The 22,267-nt window shown below is 50.8% G+C and overlaps 1 protein-coding gene across 5 annotated transcripts in view; it reads right to left on the reverse strand.

Moving 5' to 3' along the window:
• Window positions 1–412: 412 nt before the first annotated feature.
• Window positions 413–22,267, reverse strand: part of Prima1 (proline rich membrane anchor 1) — a 48,267-nt gene continuing 26,412 nt past the window's right edge. For 2 of the 5 annotated variants that reach the window (XM_006515507.4, XM_006515506.2), the window contains exons 4-5: window positions 8,609–8,738; window positions 413–3,311 (exon numbers count right to left, since the gene is read on the reverse strand). In XM_006515507.4, the coding sequence (XP_006515570.1) occupies window positions 3,209–3,311; window positions 8,609–8,738 (233 nt within the window). In that variant the 3' untranslated portion in view covers window positions 413–3,208. Of the gene's footprint in view, window positions 3,312–5,703; window positions 5,875–8,608; window positions 8,739–22,267 lie in introns of all 5 variants that reach the window. The other 3 variants (XR_381482.2, XR_381481.1, NM_133364.2) reach the window with 3 other exon arrangements.

A 22,267-nucleotide genomic window follows, 5' to 3' on the forward strand; every position in this document is an offset into this window, starting at 1 on the left:
CATGGGTGCTTCATTAACAGCACGCTGCTCATAGAGAGGACTCAGGTCTGGTCTCAGCACCCACATCAGGTGGCACACAGCCAATTATAACCCCAGTTCCAGGGGATCTGATACCTGCTTCAGGCCTCCAAGGGCACCAGGCACACACATGGTACATATACACATACAACATATACATATATATATATATACATATATGTGTATATATGTAGACAAAACATTCATGCACACAAAAATGAAAAAAAAATCTTCAAAAACCAAAACAAATAAAAAAGGATGCCTGTGACTTCAGGATAAATCAGTAGCACCTTCAAAGTGCCCAGCTGCCCTGGGTTCACAGCACCGTGCCTGCTTCTTCTCGTCCACGAGAAGAAGGGTCAGTCACCCATTACAGACAACAGTGACAGCCATCTTTATAAGTATATTTTTATTGACAGTAAAAAAAAAATCTCGATGCCTCCTTCCGTGTAAAGAAGGGGCTGCTGAGTCTTGACACGTGTACCTGCCCACCAAGGCCCAGAGTGCCTGTGGCACGGTCGCCTCCCATACACAAGCACTGCTAAGAAGGCAGAGTTCACGGTATTTACATTCATGCATTGCAGGTCACACACTGCCTGGACTGTTTAGGTCATATTTGTACAGATCAGAGTATAGTATTTATATATATATATATTTGTATAGATATCTCTTTAAATATATTTAACTATATATAATATGCCTTTTTTTTTTACATCTACTGTTCTTTCATCCAAAATGTCCTCTAGAAGCCTTGAAGAAACACCTGGTAACTGGGAGGTCCTCCATGCTGCTGAGTTCTGACACAACTTCACCACGGTGAGAAACATCGGAGGAAACGCGTGGACACGGGCATTGCTTCTGACCCCTGCATTAAGGCTGCACTGAGAACAGGTCTTGGAGCTGACGCAGGGCCCTTTGAAATGAAGGTCTAGGTTCATGCTCTTGGCCGCCATTGATTTTATGTACATTATAGCATGTGGGCTTAAAAACTAGTGCCTTCTACTGTGCCGTGAGATGTACCCTCTAAGTGGGCAGCTCGGGCTTGAGAGGCTGTTCTCAGGGGAACCCTTCTAAAACCTAGTCCTTCCCTTGGTTTCCCCTAACTGTGGGGTGGGGTAACGCAAGCCCACTAAAGAGAATTTACATGTACACTAGACAAGCACAGTGCAACCTCAGCCAAGGTCCCTGTGGGTTAGTAGCACACATACATACACACACACTGTGTGCTTCCTAGCTTTAAGCCAAGGTCTAGACTTAGGTACATGGAGATCTCAGGCTCTGCCCAGCCCTCAGGCCCCATAGTAGGGAGCCCCCCTCCAGCCTGGGCTGTCTCTTCCTTGCTCCTGAGTCTTGATATCTGGTGGTGGGAGTGGGAGGGTGTTACTCTCTCCTGTGAGACTCCAAGGTGTGTATGTTTACAACTAGGGCCAGGCCTCCTATATGCCCTGTGTCTGCTGTGGGCCCAGACACCAGGAGACTGTCCCTTGTCTCAGTTTAGATCAAGGTGGTGCAGGGGTGAGAGACAAGGCAGTAGGATGGAGCCCAACAGGCTTCTCACCCTTGTCTTGCCTGTCCCTGATCCACCTTCTTCATCAATTGGAATCACATCCAAAGAGGACAGCCCCATGTTCCCCTGGGTGAGGTGCGGGCAGCCCCAGTGAAGGATCTCGGCAACCTTGTGTCGGAGCACAAGGCTATGAAGGGGAAATTCAAAACTAACCCAAAGCCATGTCCTCAAACAAAAGAGGGCAAATGTCACTTACAGGAGGCGTGCCATGCCCTGGACCATCCCTTAGCCTGTACCTTGTGACTCTCGGGAGCAGAGAGCAGTGTCAGCTTCAGGGCACCCAGCCACACAGGACTGATTTTCGTGCCTGCCATTTTCTCACGTAGCACAAACACCCACCAGAGATCTCTGGTGGTTGAAGAGGAGGCTAATGTACCCAGCAACATCTCTATAATGTGGGGTTGTTTCTCTCCAGTAGGCTTGCTTCCTTCTAGGCTAGTACATGTGGCTGGTGAGGGGAGGGGGACAAGGGATACAAAAATCACAAGGGTCAAGGGATGTGCCTCACTGTGTGGGTGGCCTCCAGGGAAACGAGCCTGTGGGTGGGAGGTCATCAGGGCTAGATGATTCTTATCCACTTTCTCTTCTGCTCACACTCAGGAGGCTCTGGTACCCTAAGAGTTCTGGCCCACAGAGAAAGCCACTTCAGGGACACCCAGAAGGCCACCTTTTTTGGGGAACTTTCTGAGTACCAAATTTAGGTTTCAGGGGACCGTTGGGGGGGGAGGGGTAAGTGGGTCACAGAGCACTGGACCAGCATCAGCCTGGCACCGAGTGCCCTTACGGATTTGGCACAAGTTGTGATCTCTGTCCAGTGAGGCAGAGTCTGGCTCACACTGATGCTTGCTGAAGAGCCAGGGGCGGGATGTCGGCGTGGGCAAAGGGAACCTCTGACTTCCTTCAGACACCCTCTGCCTGGGCATCTGGGAGACACTGAGTTCACTCCCTGGGGACTATGTAGGCTGAGCTCACTGCTCCCCGAGGCAGGCATGCAGTAAGGAGTCACAGGCTAGGCTGTGGGTGGGCAAAGGAGGGTGACACAGGCAGTGGAGGCGGAAGACCATGGCAGATACAGTGATGGGCAGATGTGTGGGAAGCACCTTTGGAAGGGGACATTTGTCTCATGGCTGTGTGATGGCTTTTGTAAGAATGTCCACAGAGGAGCAGGTGGGTTTCCTGCAGGAGAGGGAAACTTTCAGAACGGGAGCAGTCCCTGGATCACCTTTCTTCTGGCTAAAGTGGGTATCTCTCTGCCCCAGGCAGACAGACAGACAGACAGACAGACAGACCCTCTGCTTTCATTGGAATACATGCTTTCAGTAGCAACTGGTGACAGTCAGTGCGCCCAATGCGAGACAAGGAGAGTATGGAGATCCCTGGGTGGTGGTGCTGCTCAGGGGCCACATGCAGGGGAGCCTGGCTCAAGCCTGGTGTCGGTGTTGCACCCCTCGGGGGTGACCAGGGCTAGCCTGGGAAGAGGATGCTTTCTCTTTCAGGAGGCTCGAAGCCCGCGAAGCACGAAGTCCTGGACAGGCCCACGGTCAGCTCATGTCCACCTGCCATCCATGTCCACCAGTGTCACCACGGTGCCCTTCTGGCCAGTGGGTCCCAGGGCCTGCAGGTTCACACCACTGCAGCGTTCACATCCACCCCTTTGTGGCTCTGTGAGGAGCTCATGGGGTACTCAGCGACACTGGTGCCATTCTCATCCTTTCTCAGTGGTTTCCTAGAAAGGGTCAGGAGTGGGGGGACAAGGACATCATCGTCAGTTCTGAGCATCCGTGACAGTGTAACCTCTGGGCCAGAGTCCAGGTTAGCACGTCTGTGGGGTCAATCAGAAGCTACAAAGACTCTTAACTAGGGTGACCATATAATTTAGCATACAGGCCAGGGCATGCTAAGAAGGGAAAGAGAAGGAGACAACAGTCTGAATGGAAGTGTTCTGGATAACCCAAAATGTGTGGTCAGCCTAGTGTGATCGAGCTCTGATTGATCCCTTTCAGAACAGTTGGTTCCCAAGGAGCAGCATTAGTAATCGGAGTTTGTATCTTGCTTCTGTGCAATCAGAATCATGGCACATGGAGTGAGTGAGTGAGTGGTGGGGGCCATGGAGGTTAGTTACGCCGGCTAGGCTGGCGGTGGTGATGATGATACCCATGATGCTGCTGTTGATGGTTATGGTGATAATCATGGTGGAGAAGGGGTTAGTGATGGTGGAGGAGGCGATGGTGGTGGTGGATGGGATGATGCGGATGGTTAGTGTGATAATGATGTTGAAGGAAGTTATGGTAGTGGTGATAACGTGGAAAAGGTGGTGATGGTAGGGGAGGTGGTGGAGGTGCTGGTGGTGCTGGTAGATAGGGGGATGATAGTATAGTAGTTGTGGTAGTAATGATGGTGGGGGGCTGGGGGTGAGGGTGGGATTTAATAGCTGTGGTCATGGTTGGACTGACAGTGGTGGTGACTGTGACTGTGGTGACGGTTAGGGCAGGGGTAATGATGACGAATTCCCAAGCTGAGCTAGTACACGCCAGTGAATCTGTATCGTTTCATCCGACCATCGAAAGCTCATCTCAGAGGCCGCTGAACCCAAGATCTGGTCCTCTTCTGAGTACAAGGGATCAGGAAGGCTAGGAGAGAGGTCCTGAAAAGGGTCTAAGCCCCCTGCTGAGGGTGTGACATGACAGTGCTACTTCCTGGCCTGGCTGAAGCCCTTGTTCCTTCTCTGAGTCATTCAGGTGGTCTCTACCCTGAGTATCTACACAATCCTGGGCTGCGCTGTACAATCTGTTTCATACCACTATATTGCTGCCTCTTAGGTGGAGATGGCTCCAATAGACCTCCTGTGTCCCCAGAGGCACCTGGGATGAGTGATTCTTACTAGGTATTATCTAAACTAGACATTTACAATTACCTTCAAAAACTCAGGGATCAATTGTGTCTGCCTCCTTGAGCATCCTCAGAGCCTTCCCAAAGACAGAATGGGCAGAAATGGTATTTTGTGACTGGTTCAGAGACCTCAGAGTGGACTCTGCTTGCAGAATCTTAGCAAAGCAGGGAGGCAGGGAGATGGTTAGTAGAGTCATGAGATATCAGGACATCTCACATGACACACGAGGGTCACATTTATTCACGGTCCCCTCTTTCTTGTATCAGAAGTTTTTGACAGAAGAATTCACTCTAGTTGGCCGAGCCTAGCCACTGCGGCTTTTAGAAAAGGCAAGATCTAATCCACCTGTTCTCCCCCGGTGTGTCATGCTTTGAACAGAGTCCTCCTGGTTAGAGATCCTTGTTCCTCTTCAGCCCCCTCACCCCCCGAAGAAGCTAGACTGTAATTAAGAGTCATTTCATGGGGGAAACTGAGGCTGAGTGAAAACTTTGACTTGCCAGGGCTTCCAGCTGCGTTGCAGTGGGACCTGGACTGCCCCGTAGGTCACCATCCCCAGCAGGCCTTCTCCTAAGAACAGGCTCTTGTGTCTGGCTCCTTGGAGAAGCCTCCCTGCACCTCCTTTCAGAGATCCCTCAAAGTCTTACTGAGCCTTCCAAAAAGTCTGTCTCACCCAGCTTCAATCACAGGGCACAGAAGTGTCCAGATGCCAGCTCATGGTGATGGTGGCCTAAAAGGCTCTCATGGGAATGTAGGTTTGGCCTGCTCACCTCCTGGCACCAGAGCCAAGACTTCCTCTGTTCTGCTTTGGTCATAGCTGTTCGCAAAGCCTCCTGGGATTCACTGGTGCCAGTGAGAGCTGAATTGTCTCCAAAGCAGAAGATAGCTCTGTGACTCCATTCTCTCACCAAACACAGCACTCACGGGTGACACTAGCCACTTTAAGGGGCAGAGGCCACAGCTACTAGAACCTCAGCTTTCCACCACTCTCTACCTGTGTGAAGTCAGGCAACCTATGCAACCTCTCTGAGCCTCAGCTTCCTTTTCTATAAAATGGGTGCAGCAGTGTCCCTTTCATAAGTTTGTTGGGAGGATTAAACACATTAGTGCACATCAGGTGGGTGAGTGTCTACTATACAGTAAGTGCTCTGTAAGTAGCGGTTAGCTCTCAGCACTCCTGTCAGAGAGGAATCACAGGAGCTGATTGATTGGCCAGCAGCGGCCATCATACCGTCCTCCAGTCTGCCTAGACTTCCTACTTAGCATGCACCTTCTGAGACTCTGGAAGACCTAGCAGACATTGCTAGGATTCTTTCCGATCCTCCAATCTGCGGGCCAATCTGGGCTGGTCCCACCAAGCAAGGCAGAGGCCACAGAAAGCTTTTTTTAAATGGCCTGGTTCCTAAAACCAAAAGAAAGAGGAGTGAGTGTCTCCATGTGTCCTGGCTTCTGGCAGAAGGATGGGGGACAGTGGACTTGCCGTTTGGAGACCTTCTGTCCTGACCCACCATGCATAGGGCTCCAGCCACAGAGCCCCAAAGGGCCTTTGCAGGAACTGCCTACACCGGGCCTGGACTCTAGGGTTCTGCTGGCACCCAAGCTGCTGTTGTGTTGAGGGGGTGGGGTGGGGGGAGAGTTGAAGTTTAGCTATGAGAAGCCTACAATTTGGGGAAAAGATACATTCATCACACACACACACACACACACACACACACACACACACATCACACATCACAGAAGCCCAGAAGGAGCCTCCTCTACAGAGCACAGACTTCCCCAATCTTGAGTTCAAAGCTAGAAAAAAGCTTTCCCCAGATACCAAGGTGTCACTGGGAAAATCAGATGGTGCAAGAGCAGCTCTCCCTCCACACCCAGGTGAAGGTGAGCCATGGATGTGACCTGTGGACACCCTCACATCATCCACATCAACCCTCTGGATTGGGCCTGGGAGCAGCAGAGGGCGGGGCAGGCAGGGGGAGGCGCCTTCCAGGCTGTGACTCTTCTCTGCCGAGCTCTGCAGTCATGGATCTATATGAGACAGAACCCTTCCCAGGACTGATGCTGGAGAACACACTGCCAGCCACACACGGAGCTCTGGACAGGGAACTTCGGGGATATCTCAGGTTCTCTGAGTGCTCTGTAAACCCCTGAGATACCACATGGTCGTGAGGTGTGAATATCATTTGTGGGAGGGGCTGTGGACAGAGGTTGCCCACATGGCACCTGACCCACTGAGGGTCTGGGTATCTGCTTGTCTGAGGCTTCAGACAGCAGAATACAGAGCTACGAAACAAACATGTAAGTCCTTGGAAATAGCCTCTACCTAGTTTACTCTGGTGACAGGCACACACAGACCCCTGCTCTTGGGACTGGTTCCCAAGGTGACCTTGGCACCCCAGAAAACCCTTGTCCTGGGTTTCCAGAAGACTTTCCTAGTCTGGGCTCCCTGTGCCCACTGGAGGCTGAGGCAGTGGAATAGAGGGTTAGCTTGAGGCCAGCCTGGGCTACATCATGAGATCCTGTCTCAAATTTATCTACTGAACCTACAGTTTGGGGAGGGAACTAGACTGACAAGATGACAAATAGGGGAAGATAGGGTTGAATAGGACAAGGTCTGAGCCCAAAAGCTTTGTGTGTGACTAGATAGCCTGCAGCCCTCTGGGACAGAAGGAATAGACAAATGTGACCATATTGAACAGTGACCTTGATAGGTCCAGGCACCTCCTTGACTCAGTCAATGGTGGCATCTGCACTACCACCCCAAGGTACACAATGACCCGCCCAAGCTCCAATTCCCAAAGCCCTAAAGGCTCAATACTGTCGACTGGAATTGGGATTCACCATGACCCCTCTGAGTACCCGCAGCAGGCAGTTGTCCCTAGGCCTAGGGACCATTAGCCCTCCTGCCTGGGGTCAGGTGAGTAGTGTATGGCTAAATAATCTTTATCATTTATAAACACTCCATGTCTCTGTTAATGGAGGCTGCACATAGTGGGTAGTCACAAAGTACTTTAGTAGGGGAAGACTCCATCCACTTCGGTGTCCAAAGCCAGGTCTGTGCCCAGAGTTACTGGGTCTCAGGGCCTCTGAGCCTGTCTGTCTGTCTGTCTGCCTGACCTTCTGACCTCAGCAGGACACAGACATCAAATCCCCACATCCCCACCTCCTCACTCCCCAGGAAGGGCAGACAGGGGTGCAGAGGCTCATCCATCGTCAACGTTGGCTGAGCACCCCAACATGATGAGAGATGGACTTTGGTACCACACAGTCCCGGACTCAGATTCTGATAGGATAGCAGCTTCCTAGCTCCTTGGGGACTCAGTTTCCTAATCTGAAAATTTCAGGAGCACTGGGGAAAAGGTTGGGAGACAAACTAAGGACACAGGACAGAGAGAAGAACCCACAGCGTAGCCTGAAATTTCCGGGGGTCTATTGTTTGCGGAGGTCATCTTGTGACCTGAGCTCTAGCAGTAACTCCCCTTCTCCCCACGGGGGTGGGGGGGGATGTGGGTGCCCAGGTTTGTGCAGTGGCTTGGCTCGAGCCCTCCCTCTCCTGCCCCGGTGCAGGGCTTGAGGCCTGCGGGTCCTAGCACACCCTCATTCTAAGATTTCTTTTGTCATTCTTCTTGGTTTTGAACTGTTAAAGTGATATAATTACGCAGGCGTGTGGACTCAGGAGAGAAAATTAAATATCTGAGATGCTAACAATTATTCTAGCAATAATGAGAAATAACTTTTGGAGCTCAGGGATTAGAGAAGGAAAACATTCCCTAATCGTATTTCTCAGAAATATTATTAATGACTGCTGCCCTTGGGAGCTTGGCGGTGTTTTCTGCATGGCTCTTGTGTTTGCTGAAACAGATGTAGATCTTACAGAATCAAACATCCTAACCCTTGGGAAGGTATGTCTGTGATCGGCTCTGAAATAGTAAAGGTACGAGAACAAAGAGAAACCGCTGTAGCTGTTACAGCAAATTCATGACAAGCATTAAACGGGTTAGGGACAGAGAGGGTCCCCTGCTCATCCGCCCCACTCCTTAACTGGATAGCAATCTTTATCATTTACCAAAGTGACCTGGCAGCTGAAGACTTCCCAGCCCCGCTGGGCTCCAGTGGCACGGTGGCTGGACACTCACCTCTTTATGGCTTTGTAGCAAATGATGACCAGGACAGTCAGAAACACCAGGGAGGCACAGACCACAGCGACAATGATCACCAGACCAGACCACCAGCTGTCCTCTGCAGGGCAGGAGGTAGAGTTGGGAGCTGAAAGAGACCAGCATCCGAGTGTCTCTGAGTGAGAGGTGGATCTCTGTGGTACTGGTGAGGGAGTGGCACTCACAGCTATCCATCACCCCAAGGAAGGCCCTCTGACCTTTCCTGCCTTCCCTACCCCCCACCTCAGCAGGTGACATCATGCTTGGCCCCCAGCCAGCCCCTCCCCCACTCAGTGCCTCCACCCCGCCTTGGCAAGCTCAGAGCAGGGGTTGAGCGCCTGGCTAAGCAGGCCTCCATCCTCCCAGGCCTGAGCTAACTGACAGCAGGGTCGGGCTTAATTTCCCATGAAAAATAACAGAACATCTCATTCTCTCGGCCAAGGCATTAAATCCGGTGCCTCTGTGGTTGGGGGTGGGGTGGCAGGCTCGCAGGGGACTTAGGAAGAGAAAGGAGGGAGGCTGGCCCCTCCATGTGCTTCTGAACTGAGTTTCTTTGAGAGGCAATTGCTCTTCATGCCTGGATTTGGCCCAGGTGATGCCACCGTCACAGTCTGCATGGAAGGGGCCCAGAACACATATCCATAACCATGTAACATGACAGCTAATTCCACAAGGACTTCCTGTCCTCACACTACCCATGAGGAGTCTTAGGGTAAGCCCATTCCCTGGTTGGTCTGGTAGTGTTGATGCTCACCTGGAGAACAGGTCTCAAGAGACTGCTTATTTCTCCCATGACCCCCAGTAAAACAAAGAGAGAGCCCATCTCTGTCCCAGAGGCCTGGGTATTAACAAAAGGACTGAGGGTGAGGAGGCAGAGGGAAGGTGAGGGAAGAGAGGAGTGGGCAGACCACACAGACGGACAGACAGACAGATAGGCTGCACAAGAATCACAGCTGTATCTCCAGCTCTGTACTAGGCATCCTGAAGGAGGCCACAGCATGTACAGAGCCAGTGAAAGATGCCCGTGAACCCAGGGATGTGTCCAGGGGGAATCCTGCCTGTTAACAGACCTTCCGACAGCTTTAACAGATGTCTACACCAGTAGAAGCCACACTCATGGTTCCTAAGACTTTCAAAATACCCTTGAGTCTCTTCCTCAACAACCCCTAACCTGGGACAGCCATCCTAACGATGGCTAAAATAATAGATAAGATTTATTTGCTCCTGGCACTCATGTAAATCAGATCACATGAAAGGCATTCTAGCTTGTGTCTGTTTGTTTGTTTGTTTGTTCTTACATCTGCTTTATTTATTTAGCAACGTTGGGATTTACCAAGGTAGTTATACAGTTCAGTAGTTTCCCCTTTTTTTGTGGATGAGTTGTGTGTGTGTGTGTGTGTGTGTGTGTGTGTGTGTGTGTGTGTGACAACTGTTTGTCCATTTACCTGCTGATGGACTCTTAGGCTGTTTGCAGATTTTTGGTCTGTAAGAGAAGCTTCAACAAGTGTCTGTGAGGGAGTCTTTTGTATATACAGAGGTGTTTCATGTGCTTCTTGAGTAAACACATTTTAATATGGCCCTATGGGTGTGTGTTTATGTGTGTATGTGTGATGTGTGTGATTAATATCATAAGCAAACACCTAGATGTCTTTCCCAGATGTTCCCACTCTGGTACCCTCCCAGGCAGAACCAAGAACAAGCAGACTAGAGAGAAGGAAGATCCAGGAAGACATTCTATGACTTCCAGGGGATCGGTCGGGGCTGCCCATTAACAAATGTACTGTCCCCAGCATGGACCTCAGCTCCTCACAGGTCCTGAGTCGAACCACTCTGGGTGATACACTGAGGCAAGGACCAGGCTGCTGTCAGCTGGCTGGAGCTGGTCTTAGGTACTAAGTCCCTGTGGACTCTGAAGGATGCTGAAGAGCCAGCAGGATGCTCATGTTCTCATTCATGAGCTCAGTCAATGATTTGGTTGATAGAGAAAAAAAAATCAAACTTCAAATCTCCACCTTTGAGAGCATCCTTGACTTGGCAGAGTCTTCTCGGGGTAAACTGATGGAGCTTAGCTCCCTGCCCACGGCTGCAGTGTCTATACTGTTCCAGCACCTGCAAAGGACTGCCCCTTCTTTTCATGGATGAGGAAGCTCTTCTGTGACTCTGTCCCAGGTGCTGACCTCTTTGGGGGGCATCCACCCAGCATGTTACAGCTGCCGTCTTCCTGTGTGTAGTTTCAGTGTGTGGCTACACCTCGGCCTAGTGTCCCAGAGCACAGAAAGGGGAAGGTGTTCTTTTGGGTCACTACAACAAATGATCTCATCAGCTAGGGATGGTCACAATGAGCTAGATGCACCTAAGTTAGAATTGTCCCTCAAAGGTGCCAGCAAAGCCCTCCTTAGAGATTCCGTCCACAAGCCAGGTTTTAAGCCTCGGTCTGGAATTTGGCAGAGCCAAATTTCCTTACACTTAAGGTGGGGATTTTCTTTTGACGGTCCTTTTTCAAAGCATTGCTACTAGAAGCAGCTAGCTCTGGTTGTGTGCCCTTCTGTCTGAGACCAGTGGGACCCAGTAGGTGCAGATGAGCACTGCACATGCAGAAGGAGACAGCCCATCGTGAAGAGGAGTCCTTTCCAGAGACCTAGTTGAAGCACAAGTCACAGATTTTGTTCACAAAGCCAAAGATAGATTCGAAGATGGCATTCGCATTTGTCCTTGCTTGAGTTGACTAGAGAATGCCGGGGCTAGAGGAAGCCCGGGTGTTGTCACTTCAGGACAGAGATTGAACATTGAAGCAACTTATGTGAGGACTGGAGAGGGGCCCTGAAGCTGTTGGAGCTTCTTCATACTAGCTCTGTCACTGCCTCAGTTTTCCTCAGTACCCCTGCAAAGACGATTACCAGGTGGGCAGGCTGGAGGCTCATAATTAGAGGTAGCCTCCTCCTAGTGCTCATTCATGTGTGCGTGCATGCATTCCCTTGGACACGAACTGAGCATGCTCAGTGTTTACTGCTAAGCGCTGGGGGGCGGGGGGGGGGACACAGAGATGAATCAGACACAAGCTGTCCTTGGCCAGACCTGGCGCCAGCTGCCTCGGGATGATTATGAAGCTGACTAAGACCTGATCCTCTTGCAATGAGGAACCAGCAATCTCCAGAAGAAGAGACAGCATGCATAGACTGCCAGCCAGTAGCCAAGGAAAGGGCAACCTGCACTTTGAGATGGCAATCCTAGGTGACAGGCAGGTGGCCAGGCAGGGGAACGCCAAGGCTCAGGAAAGAGCTGCTGTTTTCTGTCATTCCCTTTAAACATGACAGAAAGGCAGGAGCTGTCACCTCAGGAGTCATGTCACCCTTTCCTGAGCCCCAGAGAAGTTGACCTATCAGTCAGCAATTCTGACCTAGTGCAGATGATGGTCAGGTAGCCACAGGGGCACTGGGGAAGGGCCCAGGCTCAAGTCTGCTGTGCCAAGAGAGTCTTGTTCTTTCTAGTCAGCCTATGCCTCATGAAACGGCTGGGAATTCCCAACCTGGACTAGGCCCTGGACACCATGGTTAAAAGCTTTCAGAGTTCTCCTTCAAGGCAACACAGGGTATGGGAGTGTGTTTTGCTGACTCTCCTGAAATATCCAGAAAGTTCCAAATATACGAAACAATGAGCAACAAGACAGTGGCCCACAGAGAGCTTAGCTTAAGACCTGGAGCTCTGAAGCCATTAAAAAAAATGTATCAAGATGTAGGCACAGGCCAGGAGTTTCTGAAAAAGACTCAGAGCCCAGGAAATAAACTTAAGAACCACCCATAGTGATCATACACCACTAAGAATCGTTTGCACAGCAAAGCAAACCATCGTCAGAGTGAAGAGATGACCTGCTAAAAGTCTTTGCCGTCCACACATCAGATGGGATTATCCAGATTATATAAAGAGCTGAAAAAAAATTTGACAAGCCACCCAATCAATAAGTGGGCCAATGAGCTAAATAGAAAGTTCCTGAAAGAAATGGAAGTGGTCAATAAGTCCCTGGTGTCCAACATCCTGAGCCATCAAGGAAATGCAAATTAAAACAACTCTGAGATTCCTTCTCGAACCTGTCTGAATGGGTAAGGGGAGGAGGGGTCTGGATCCTGGAGGTGGGGATGCAAAGGGGGGCAGACCTAAGGGGACTGAGAGTAGCTGCCTCGCAGAAACCTAACACTAGAAACAACACACAGCTCTACTGCATCACTGGGTCCACGTCCGAAGGAATCTAATTCCTGCCACGGACTGGCTTATCCATCCATGTTCATTAGCCAAGACATGGGACTAACCTAGGTGTCTATCAGCAGATGAACAGATAAAGAAAGCATGGTCCATCCAATGGGACTTACTTCAGCTGTAAAGAAAGATGAAGCCTTTATATCTGAAAACAAAATGAAACAGAACAAACAAACCAACAAACCAAGGATGAAACCAGAGATTATTAAATGAAACTAACCAGATTCAGAAAGATGAACACGGTTTTCCCTTAGATGTACAATTAAGATTTAAGTGTGTGTGTGTGTGTGTGTGTGTGTGTGTGTGTGTTGTGCCCATGCACGAGTGTAGTCTGTGAAAGTAGAAAGAAGAACATGAGAGGGGAGGAAGATCTGTCATACAGGAGGAGTGGGGAAAGGAGAGGACAGAGAAACCATGTAACCTCAAAGCAGAAGGGGAGATTCAGCAGGGGCAGGACGGGAATGGAAAGAGTGAAGGGTGGGGAGAAGTGGGTGAACAAGATCAGCGTGTAATGGTACAAATGTATGAAAATGCCACAATGAGGCCTATTACTTTTTCTATCAATTTAAAATGACAGTGACTCTGACTGTGATAATGGTGATGATGATGATGATGGTGGTGGTGGTGGTGGTGGTTATGATGGACAGTGACCCTCAGCTTTCCGCCTCAAGGAATTTCTTAGAGCAGTGTAGGAGGGAGGACTCTAGGCAGTGACCAGGACAGAGGTGGTCTCTGCCCTGGGGAGTTCTGGGAAGAGTAGAAGAAGCCAATGAAAAGCAGAGGTGCCACGAGGACATCAGTCATATGTGTGGTGAGCTCGAGGATGGGAAGAAAGATCAACAGATGAGGATTCACAGGAACCCGGAAAGGAAGCAGGTAGATGTGGCTTGTCAGATGCACCCGGTGGGTGGGCATTTAAGGGGGCAGAGGAAATCAGTAAGCCTCCCTGGGGGGCTCGTAGACTTCACGACACACAACCACATACTGTGGTGCCCTGGCTCATTTACTCCCTGTTAGCAGTGGGGAAACTGAGGCTTGGTGGAGCTGAGTCAGCACATACTAGTGGGTAGCCTGAGAGAGCCAGCTATGCGAGGCAGGAATGAATTAAAGTGGCCCTCTTAGGTTTGCTTCCTGCTGCCATGTTAAAAATACTCAGACGGAAGCAACTTAAAGGGGCAAAGGCTTCTTTTAGCTCACAGTTCACTGCACAGTCCATCACTGCGGGGGAGGCTACAGCAGCCGGAACTTTGGAGAATAAGTGGTGTGCATGTACAGCGGAATGGCAGCTGGGATGCACATCAGCGCTCAGCCTGCACTCAGCACCTTACCCAAAATCCCTGGCGAAGGGTAGTGGTCCTGCTCACGATTAGGACAGCTTTGACTTGAGTCATGTGTCAATGAATGCAATCAAGACAACCCCTCACAGACAGCCTCAGAAGCTACCCTCAGTGTAGGCAGTCTCTCACAGGCTGGCACAGAGGCCCTCCTTCTAGGCGTTGAGATGACAGCTGATCCTATCACAGGGCCTCCAAGGAGTCTGGAAGCAATCCTGTCTTTAAGCACCACTGAGAACCAGTTTAGAATGGAGCGGAATGGTTGCTCCACTGTTTAAGAGTCTCAGGGGCTTGGTTTGTAAGTGAGGAGCTTGCTGGCTGACAACAAGGACCTGAACTTGGCCCCAGTAAGAGTCAGTGTGGTGGGGCATGCCTGTAACTCCAGAGCTGCAACAGTACAGGCAAATGGTTGGAGATGATTACAGGAGTCCAAAGTTGACCTCAGGCACCTACACACACACACACACATAAATACACACACACACACACACACACACTCATAAATACACACACACTCACACATACACTCACACATACACTCACACACATTCATACACACACAGACACTCATACATACACACACACACACACACACACACTCATACATACACACACACTCACACACACACTCACACACATTCATACACACAGACACTCATACATACATACACACACACATACACACACACTCACACACATTCATACACACACACTCATACATACACATACACTCACACACACACACTCACACACATTCATACACACACAGACACTCACATGTACACATTCATACATACTCACACACACACATACTCACATGCACACACTCACACACAGACACTCACATGCACACACTTATACTCACATACACATGTGTTCATTCACACACACTCACAGGCATACACACATGCATACACTCACCCTCATATGCACACACAAATGCGCACACGCAATGTGCTCACACACACTCACAGGCATACACATACACTCACACACACACACAGACACTCACATGCACACACTCATACATACACACACACACTCTCACACACACACTCACATACACTCACACCCACCCACCACACTCACACACGCACTACTCACACAGACACTCACACACACACACTCATACTCACACACATGTGTTCACTCACACACACTCACAGGCATACACACATGCATACACTCTCCCTCACACGCACATACAAATGCACACAGGCACACGCAATGTGCTCACTCACACACACAGGCACACAGGCACACACACACACACAGAGGCATACACACACACACACACACACACACACACACACACCCCACACACTTGGTCGGTCAGTCGGGACAGTAATTTTCCATCTTGAGCCATGACTTTATCTGGTACTCTGTCTCTCAACCCTATGTGTGGCCCTCTCCAAGAGGCACCCTGTGCTTTAGGCCCAGCCTGAATGCCAGGCACTGCTGGGACACCACATTCCTCGGGGACATCATTAGACATCTCTCCTGGGTTTCAAAGTCTTTGGTGACTCATGCGCAGGCTGCCCTAGTGGTTTGTGACTGGCTCCCTGGGAACTTAAAGGGTTGTAGGCCTAATTGGCCTTGGTTATGCTGGCTATGCTCAGGTGAGGAGCGCCCCTCGCCCTGGGTCTGCTGCCTCCAGCTTCTAGAACAGCCCAGGGCCACACGCAGTGATGAATCAGGCCAGCACTGGCTTGTCATTGTACTTCAGCAGTCAATCTCTTGCTCCCTCCAGGGGTAAGGACCCTGAACCTGCTTTCTGAACACTGTGAGGTACCTCAGGCAAAGGTTAGGCTGAGCCCCAAACATTGTGTCTTCCATTTACATGGGCTTGGCAGTGCCACCGGATAGAGATGACAAAAGCCACACAGCCTTGCTTCAAAGGACAGTTTAATGGCCCAGTTGGTACTTGGGGTGCGTGTCCTCTCTCTTCTCTCATGACACCACAAGGGTGTCAAGGCAGCTGTCCTGCTCCTCTAAGAAAGGTTTGAGGACCCAGGATGCAGAGCACATCAACAAACTGTCCCTGTCCCAGTCAGTGTCCTAGGACATGCCCTGGTTTCTGTGTGGTTTTCAAGGGATGTGAGGAGCTCTGTTAAAGATTTGAGTTGTTCATCCTATGGGGTTGCAATACCCCTCAGCTCCTCCAGTCTTTCTGCCAGCCCCCCCACCAGGGTCCCTGAGCTCAAGCTGATGGTTGGCTCCAAGCATCCTCATCTGCATTGGTCAGTTGCTGGCCAGACCTCCCAAGGAGCAGCCACACCAGGTTCCTGTCAGTAAGTGCTCTTGGCAATAGCAATAGTGTTGGGTTTGGTGTCTGCAGACAGGATGAATCCCCAGGTGGGGCAGTCCTCAGATGGCCCTTCCTCCAGTCGCTGCTCCATTTTTGTTCCTGTTCTTCCTTTGGACAGGAACATTTCTGGGTTAAAAACTTTGTGATGGGTGTCCAGGGATATAGGAGGCAGAGAATGACCTTGTCTGACATCAATGGGAAGGGAGGCCCTTGGTTCTGTGGAGGTTTGATGTTCCAGCGTAGGGGGATGCTGGAAAGGTAGGGCAGGAGAGGATAGGTGGGTGGGTGGGAGAGCACCCTCATATAGGCAAAGAGGAGGGGGATGGGGGGTTGGTGGAGGGGTAACCAGAAGTGGGATATCATTTGAGATGTAAACAAATGGAATGATTAATTAAAAAAAAAAAAGATTTGAGTTGTTCTAGGACCTGTTTCTCAGTCCCTTAGGGGCCAAAGAGGACACCAAGGCTTGGAGAGGTGGGGGGAAGGAATCTCAGGGCTGCACAGCAACCTCACAGTCTGAGCCCAACTTCCTGATCTGGCCCCAAAGGCAAAGAGCACCCTTGCTCTCGGTTCCTTCACAAACCCCAGCTCTTCCCCTGCCTCGGTGCCTGAAGCCCTGGCACTGCTGGGCAGTCAGACACAGACCCAATGTCCACTAAGGAAGGAGGTGTGTGGGGGAGGGCCACCACTCCCTCTCGTGGCCTGCCCCACATAGAGACCCATTGTCTGTGGACACAAGGAACTGACTCTCAGCAGCTGCTAGCCATTCACGGGCACTGGGCCTCCATGGGGAGGCCTGTGCCAGGGCATCCACCACCCATGGAGGCCTCAGGAGGTCAGAGTGGGGGTGAAGCTCTTCTGCATCTCTCACCCGCCACCATAGTTTGGGTTAGACTTGAAACCACAGATAAACCACGAGGCTTTTGGTGCGTGTGCGCATTCTGAACGCAGGCCCCACATCTAAAGTTTCTAGGGGCAGTGAAGTAAACACTGCATTAGGATCCTAGGCCACCTCCACCCGTGTTAGTTATATATTATGGAATATATAGACGGATAATGCTGTGCCCAGCCTTGTGCCCATCAGCCCTCTGCAGCCATGATGGAAGTCTGTCTTTATATCCCCAGCCACCCAGGTGCCCCTCTGCTGGCTGCTGACAGCTGAGCCAGGAAGACAGCCACACTATGATATGAGTGAAGTCACCTGAACTATATTCAGCTGCAAAACACAGGAGATGACAAACCAGTCCCTGCCTGGGATTCTTAGAACCTTGGTCCAACGCTTGGTACAGCCCCCAAAGCCTTGTCTCTGTCCCCAGCTTCTCCTCCGTCTTTCCTGTGCATGTAGCATCTCCCAGATGTCCACCTCTGGTCTGGCTGGTCCCAGGCTGGAGAGAGCCAACAGTAAGGAGTCCTCCCTAGCCTGACCAGGAGCTGTGTCTTCACCCAGATTCAGCCCCACACTGGACAGTCCTCCTTCCGGGCCTCTATCTCTGAGCCTCACAGCCGACAACTGACCCCCTCTGTCTTTCCATTCCTCTGCTCCTGACTTCCGGCCTGCTCAGGGGATCCCGACTTCTTCACACCCAGAGCCTCCTTCTCCCTGGGTGTCCATTGCTCAGTTGTGTGCACTGATTCTCCACACTGGCTTTGAATCAGGAGCTGGAGTTAAGTCCAGGTGCTGAGCTGAGCAAGTCGTTCAGTATGTTTAATGTTATCTATTTGAGCCACTGGAACTTGAAAGAAGCCACAGACTTTCCTCCAAGGAGTACCGGGATCAGATAAGATCCACAGACAGAGCTGATGCAGACACACGCCTCCTTCCTACCTTCCTAGCAGAACCCTAGCTCTCCTCCTATACCCATCCTTCCCTGAGCCTAGCAGAGATGGGATTTCGATGGGATTTCATGGTCTCGGGCCCGGTCACTCCAGTCCTTAGCCTCTAGTTTAGGTGGCTTCTGGGTCCTGCAGGTCTAGCTGAGAGACAGGAGAGGAAAAGTCAGCTGGGAGCTTCTGGGGATGGTCTCCTTGCTTTTGAAGAAGATAAACAGAAAGAGGCGAACCTCACCTCCCAGGTGCCACTGTGCCCTCTTTGCTTTAAGTGAGAACAGCTTTTAGGGGAAAGGATGCAGACAAATGGGTCTCGGTGGTAGGATGCCCGAGGGCAGTCTTGAGGATGGCACTTGAACAAAGACTGGAGTTTGGCAATGGAGTTTGTCCTGAAGGTGTCTGGGGACAGGAGTCAAGCAGAAGATCTACAATGAGCTCATGCCCGGCATGTGTGAAGATAAAGGATGGAGAGACTAGATGAGACTTCGGGGGGACTGGAAGCTGTGAGGAGGAATAGGAGATGAGGTGGTATGTGAGGATCCTGAGAAAGGGAGGCGAGGTCTGGCACTGTGTATGTGCACTCTTGAGTGTGTGTGTGTGTGTGTGTGTGTGTGTGTGTGTGCGCGCGCGCGCGCTTGCGAGTGTGTGCCTGAGTGTCTGTGTGTGTGTGCATGCCAGTGAGTATGCGTACGCATGTGTGTATGTGTGCATGTGTGTATGTTCCTGTGCACATGTTTGTGTGTGTATCTGTGTGTGTGCATGTGTGTGAGCACAAGTGTGTGTGTGCATGTGTGTGAGCACAAGTGTGTGTGTGCACTCTTGAGTGTCTGTGTGTGTGCACACATGTGCATGCGTGTGCCTGAGTGTCTGTGTGTGTGTGAGTGTGTGTGTGTCTGTGTGTATGTTCCTGTGCACATGTGTGTGTCTGCGTGTGTGCATGCGTGTGAGTACTAGTGTGTGTGTGTACTCTCAAGTGTGTATGCACGCACGTGTGTGTGTGTGTGCATGCATGTGTTTGTACGTGTACCTGTGTGTCTGTGTGTGGGTGTGCATGCATGTGCATGTGTACACGCATGTGTAGGGTGGGGAGCTGCAAGGGAACCTGTGACTTGAGCAGAGATGTTATTGTGGTGCAGACTGGAGGTCAGCAGCACAGCTACTGGGAAGAGGCCTGGTTCAGGAAACGATCTGTGAAAGCACACATGTAAGAGACAGATGAAGGATCCCAAGCCAGTCAGAAAGACCCCAGACCCCTAGCTCAGGAGCCCCTGCCTAGGCCTCAGATGGAGCCCTGCTGTGTAGGAAAGCTAGGCTGGAAGCTTACACTGCCTGAGGTGGGTGGCTTGCCTCCTTCTGGATATGTCAATCATTTCTAGGAACAGGTGTGAAGCCAGGGCAAGTACTGAGTGTACCAGGGACAAGCAGCAGGTTGTAAACCGGTTGTCTAGAAGAGTGACTAACTGGTGTCTGATAAGGCCCCAAGAGCCTTGAGGTCATGAACCCAAAGTTCAAGGTCACATGTCTTGCTCTGACCACCTGCTACTGCACAGGACAGGTGGGGATGCGGAGAAGCCAAGGCTGGCCCTCTCTGGAGGGTCTGAAGCAGTGAGAGCTGAGGGCACTCACAGGGAGCAAGGACAAGGATGGACAGCTGAGGAGACAGAAGCCCATGACGTCATCTCAGCATTGGAACCTAAACAGACAGACACAAGCAAGCAAACCTACAGACAGGTACAGAGACTACTGAGATAGTGAGGCCAGGAGACAGAAGAAGCCAACGTAGTGTGGAAAGGGAATCTGCTGTCACTGTGAGAATCAGGGTCCCCTCTCTCAGGAGACATTGAAGCTTAGTCCTACATGGAAGGGTCCAAGGAGATATCCCTAAAGAAAGGTCCCATCTGGATGATCCTAGGGTGGTAAGACAGACTAAATCCCTCCCAAACGCCCCCCCCCCACACACACACACAATGTGCTGTGAGAGCAATTGGGCTCTCGACTCTTCCATCTGTGACTCTAGCCAGCAACCCATGCACCCTGGACCCTTTCTCCTCTGATGTCTTTCTTTCTGCCCTGTGTCTGGGCACAGAGCCCAGTGTGGTGGCGGCGTGGCTGTTTATCATCAAGAGCACCATTTCTCAAGGCTCGGCTCCTGTGGGGCACTTAAAAACCCGGATACATTATTAATAATCGCCTCCTTCATTCCTGTGCCTAATTAGGAGAGGCAAATTATGAATCAGGTTCACATCTCTCGGGTGGGGGGCAACGACGGCTTTTCCTGGGTGAGGAAAAGATCACAGGGAGGTCTGAGCAAGAGCCGGGAACAGCAGGTCACAAGCTGGTGTAATTAATTTTGCTTCTGTGGGAACCAAGAGACACAATCCCTTATTTCTCACCCAAATAGCCCTCTTTGTTGGGTTCCTAAAAGTCAAGATTTGTTACTCTGGAAGGCTGGCCCAACCTTTTCCTGTCTGCCTTGGTTGCTACTCAAATCTGCCATGCATGCTGACCCTGACAGGGCTGCAGATGCAACAGAGCATAGAAGGTCTGGATCTGCCAGCTCTGGGACAGCTCAGCCCTGTCCAGAAGTGACTCTAGGGGACCACTGAGCTGACCCCCTTGTCCTGGCCCTGCTGCTCCAGTGTGAATCCACGCCCCCACTTTTGCACTGTGTAGTGCACTGGGCTAGACACCTGTGACCTGCGGAATAGGCATTAACTCAATAATCATCAAGAAAACACAGGCTGGGATCCCAACCTCACCCAGACATGCATTGGTGCAGGTGTCTAAGAGAGGAACACCATAAAGCAGACAAAGAGTAATGGCCTGGCATGGGGACATGGAGGGAGCTGACTCAAGACAGTGAGCTCAGTTGTGCTTGAGACAAGCTTGTGGCCTAAGAATGGGAAGATGTTCTTGCCACCTATAGCAAATGTCTAGCAGAGCCCCTGCACTCTCCAGCATCAATAGATGTTATATAGGTCTCACCCCTTCATGATAGAGGCCTTGTGAATGCCCAGGTTGATAGAAGTGGTCTTGTCTAAACAGTTAATTTAAAAGAAATAATTAGCCAGGGTCACCTTGGACCAGTGGGAGATAAACTCTGGTCTGAAGGCTGACTCTGGCCACTAATTGTTTTAGAAATAAGGTTTTACTGGAACGCAGAGTCATACATTTACGGAGCTAAACAGTTATGCCAGGGACTATGTGCCTGCAAGGACTGGAATAGCTACTGTGTGGCCTTGGACAAAAGTCTGTTTACTTTTCAGGGATACCGTTTTTACCTAAAATTCTTCAGCAGTCATAGCAGAGTCTTGGTCTGCACTGAAATTTCAGCTCATGTGTATTGTGGAGGTGAACATTCTGGTCCTTCAGTTTTATTTGTTTGTTTGTTTGTTTAACCAGGCATCATACCAGTTCCATCGTTTCATCTCTGGGTTTGTGACACTGGGCTGTCTTTTCTAGGGTTAAGGGTAGCAGTGTGATAACCAGTTAAGAACAACAGACACTGGGCCTAAGTTTGCATCTTGACTTGGTAAACCATAGGCTGAGTCAGTCCCCTCCCCCACAGCCAGAGCACTTACATTTCGCAGCCCTCAAGCTCTCATTCACAGAAGCACCACAGCCTCCCCTGGGAGGCTTGAGGAAACTGCTGGTGTGAGTGGCTCTGCTTTGGTTGTCACCAGACTAGCCCTGCAACCCTTCTTTGGGGCACTCTGCTGGGCTGGCTGCTACGGAGCCTAAGCACAAGGCTGGGGGCATCTCTTAGGTCTCAAATGACATCCTCAACCAGTGCCTGGCCAAGTGTCACCAGATGGGGACATGTAGCAGGGCTTGGTGCCCCCAGCCTCTTCCCACGCTTCTCACCTCCTCTGTAGTGGGTCCCACAGACTCCCCTCAAAACACCTGCTTTTAAAATCC

This window comes from Mus musculus, chromosome 12, assembly GCF_000001635.26.
Source record: "Mus musculus strain C57BL/6J chromosome 12, GRCm38.p6 C57BL/6J".
Lineage (NCBI taxonomy): Eukaryota > Metazoa > Chordata > Mammalia > Rodentia > Muridae > Mus > Mus musculus.